Source organism: Eptatretus burgeri, chromosome 1 (genome assembly GCF_056783735.1).
Source record: "Eptatretus burgeri isolate ZD-2024b chromosome 1, Ebu_testis_v1, whole genome shotgun sequence".
Classification (NCBI taxonomy): domain Eukaryota; kingdom Metazoa; phylum Chordata; class Myxini; order Myxiniformes; family Myxinidae; genus Eptatretus; species Eptatretus burgeri.
The window spans coordinates 26794519-26797165 of NC_140961.1; the positions used below are offsets into that span (position 1 = coordinate 26794519).

At 48.2% G+C, this 2647-nt stretch overlaps 1 protein-coding gene across 1 annotated transcript in view; it reads left to right on the forward strand.

The window, feature by feature from the left end:
• Nucleotides 1-1014: 1014 nt before the first annotated feature.
• Nucleotides 1015-2647, forward strand: part of LOC147034075 (uncharacterized) — a 15333-nt gene continuing 13700 nt past the window's right edge. Inside the window, exon 1 of the mRNA XM_085849140.1 lies at nucleotides 1015-1206. Coding sequence (XP_085705266.1) covers nucleotides 1015-1206 — 192 coding nt within the window. The remainder of the gene's footprint in view (nucleotides 1207-2647) is intronic.

Below are 2647 nucleotides of genomic sequence, written 5' to 3' on the forward strand. Positions count from 1 at the left end.
TTCATATGCAAATTAGCCAATTAGCATTAACAAAATATATTTGAATACGAAAATGGATAACCCTTAATTTGACACCAATTTCGTGATTTTATGTTCATATTTGACAGAGATATTAACATTTTGCGGATCTTTGTGGGATTCATCTGTTTTTGATCGGTTGCCATGGAAACAGCTTCATAAAGCATCGTACAAATGAGTTATTTTTCTGGGAACATCTTTTTCTGATACTTGGGATATGTATGAACCCAGTGGTATCAGTGAAAATTTGTCGCGGGGGGGGGGGGGATGCAAGGTAGATCCCACTGGCCCCCGGCCGAGTTGGCCAGATGAGAGAAAACAGCATTAAATGAGTGGACATGAGAAGTGAACCTGAATTTTTGATGTTTTACGAGAATGAAGAGACTGGAAGAAAGCTGCAACCTACAGAAACCTGATTGGGACATGGCAAGAAGAGAGCGGAGGGTGCAAGACCAAAAAGAGGCAGAAGAAGACAGAGAGGTCACAAACCTGTCTGGGATGTGAAAGTCAGGCCCAGAGAGTCGGCTTCATTACCCGAGATTCCAAGGATTTTGAGGGTCGTGGTTTCCACAGCTTAAGAGTGAAAGGTATGAGACAGATCCATCAGTCCAAATGGGAGAGCAGTTCTCTAATACTCCATGGAACCCACTCCATGGGAGGACCTCCTGTGCAGATGCCCTTCGCAGGAGAGCTCACCGGATGATGGAATTGGGACAAAGCCTTCGGGATCCCACTCTGTGATGAGAGGAGGAAAACCATGGGTTAACCTTCCAGGGTCAGATTGCGGTAGTGTGTGTCGAGGTGATGCTGAGGTGTCATCCACCTGAAGGCGGTCTCCTTGGGTTAACATGATACGGTCCCTTCAGATGGATGCTTGGAATGTCCTATCCCTAAGTGAGGATGATCACGTGTCTGTTATCATCTGAACTCAAACGTTTCAACATCAGTATTGCAGCACTCTCTGATGTTCGGAGACTGGATAGCGGTGAGATCATGATGGGTGGTTATACCTCCGGTTGTTCTGGTCGCTCTGATGGTTACCATGCCCAAGGTGTTGCTGTGGCTGTATCCAATAAACTGACTCCAATGATAATTGAGGAAACGCCGGTGAACGAGTGTATTTTGAGACTCAGGATTCATCACTCCTTGGTTGTCGATTCTCTGGTCTCCTTGTATGTTCTGAATGAGGTGAGTGATCTCATCATGAAGGACGCATTCAATGCCACCCTCGAGTCTGTGGTTTATCAGAGCCTCAGGCAAGAGACTGTTCTTGTCTTGGGGATTTCACTGCATCAACCTGAACTGATAGGGATGGTTAAGAGACTTGTGTTGGTCCCCATGGGTCTGGAACTGTGAACTTGAATCGCACGAAGTTCCTTAACTTTGCAAGAAGTGATGGATTGAGGGTGGCTGCTTCATGGTTTCAGCATCCACAGGCTCATCGCTAGATTGGTATTCCAACGCCAGTGGTGTGGCAAAGCAGATTGAAAATGTAATTGGTGATGGTCCCTGGATGATGACCCAGAACTGCTGGGTCGACGAAAGTGCTGAGTTCTTCAATACTGAACACAGGATTGTTGTAGCATCTCTGAAGTTGCAGCTTAAATCCAGGAGAATGGAACCATCCCAGGCTCGGCTGGATGTTGGCAAGCTCAAAGATGAGAGAGTAGCTGAAGAGTTTGAGAACAGGCTGAGTGCAGATTTGGGGGGGGGGGGTCTGGGTGCTTTGGGGAATCATGAAGAGTTGCGGAGTCCCTTCAAGACCACCATCTTTGATGTTGCCTGTGGATTTCTTGGAAATCACCTGAGGGTGAAGAAGAATTTTGTCTCAAGGGACACTGGATACCATGGACCAGTTGCAGGGCCAGGCTTACTGGCAGAGCTGAGCTGTCCAGGGAGTTGTGGCATAAAACTGTACACGCGCTCAGGGTGGACAAGGAGACCTATGTGCGAGGAATCTGTGAGGGGGTAGAGCATCACCTGTGGACAGGTGATTCTCATCCTGCTTGCAGGATAATTCATGTATCGCATTCCTCCAAGCCCATCCCTCGGTGTACCGCAGTGAGAGCATAGGATGGTGGGCTCTTCACAAATATTCCAAAGTGAAGGCCCACTGGGCCAGTTACTTTCAGTGGCTGTACAAGGATGATCCACCAGCTGTTGAGTTGTATTTGGGGATGTTATTATCCCTTTTGCTGACCCCCCAAATCAACTGTAGTCCACCTTCATTTCTGGAAACACAGGCTGTGCTGAACCGGTTGAAATGAGGTGACACTCCTGGGATTTGTGGCATCCTTGCTGAACTTCTCAAGGCTGGTGGAAAGGTTACACTCATGTCGTTGCATGCAGTTCTGTGCTCTGCCTGGAACACAGGCATCATCCCAACTGACTGGAAGAGGGGCCTTGTTATCCTTCTCTGGAAAGGGAAGGATGATCGCCAAGACTGCAATAGCTACCGAGGGGTGACGCTGCTCTCAATGCCGGGAAAGGTCTTTGCTCGGATAATTCTTGATAGGGTTCGCCACCATCTGCTTGAGCACCAGAATACAGAGCACTCAGGTTTACACCAAAGAGGTCAACGATTGACCGTATCCTTGCTCTTCGGGTCCTCACCGAACGCAGACGAGAG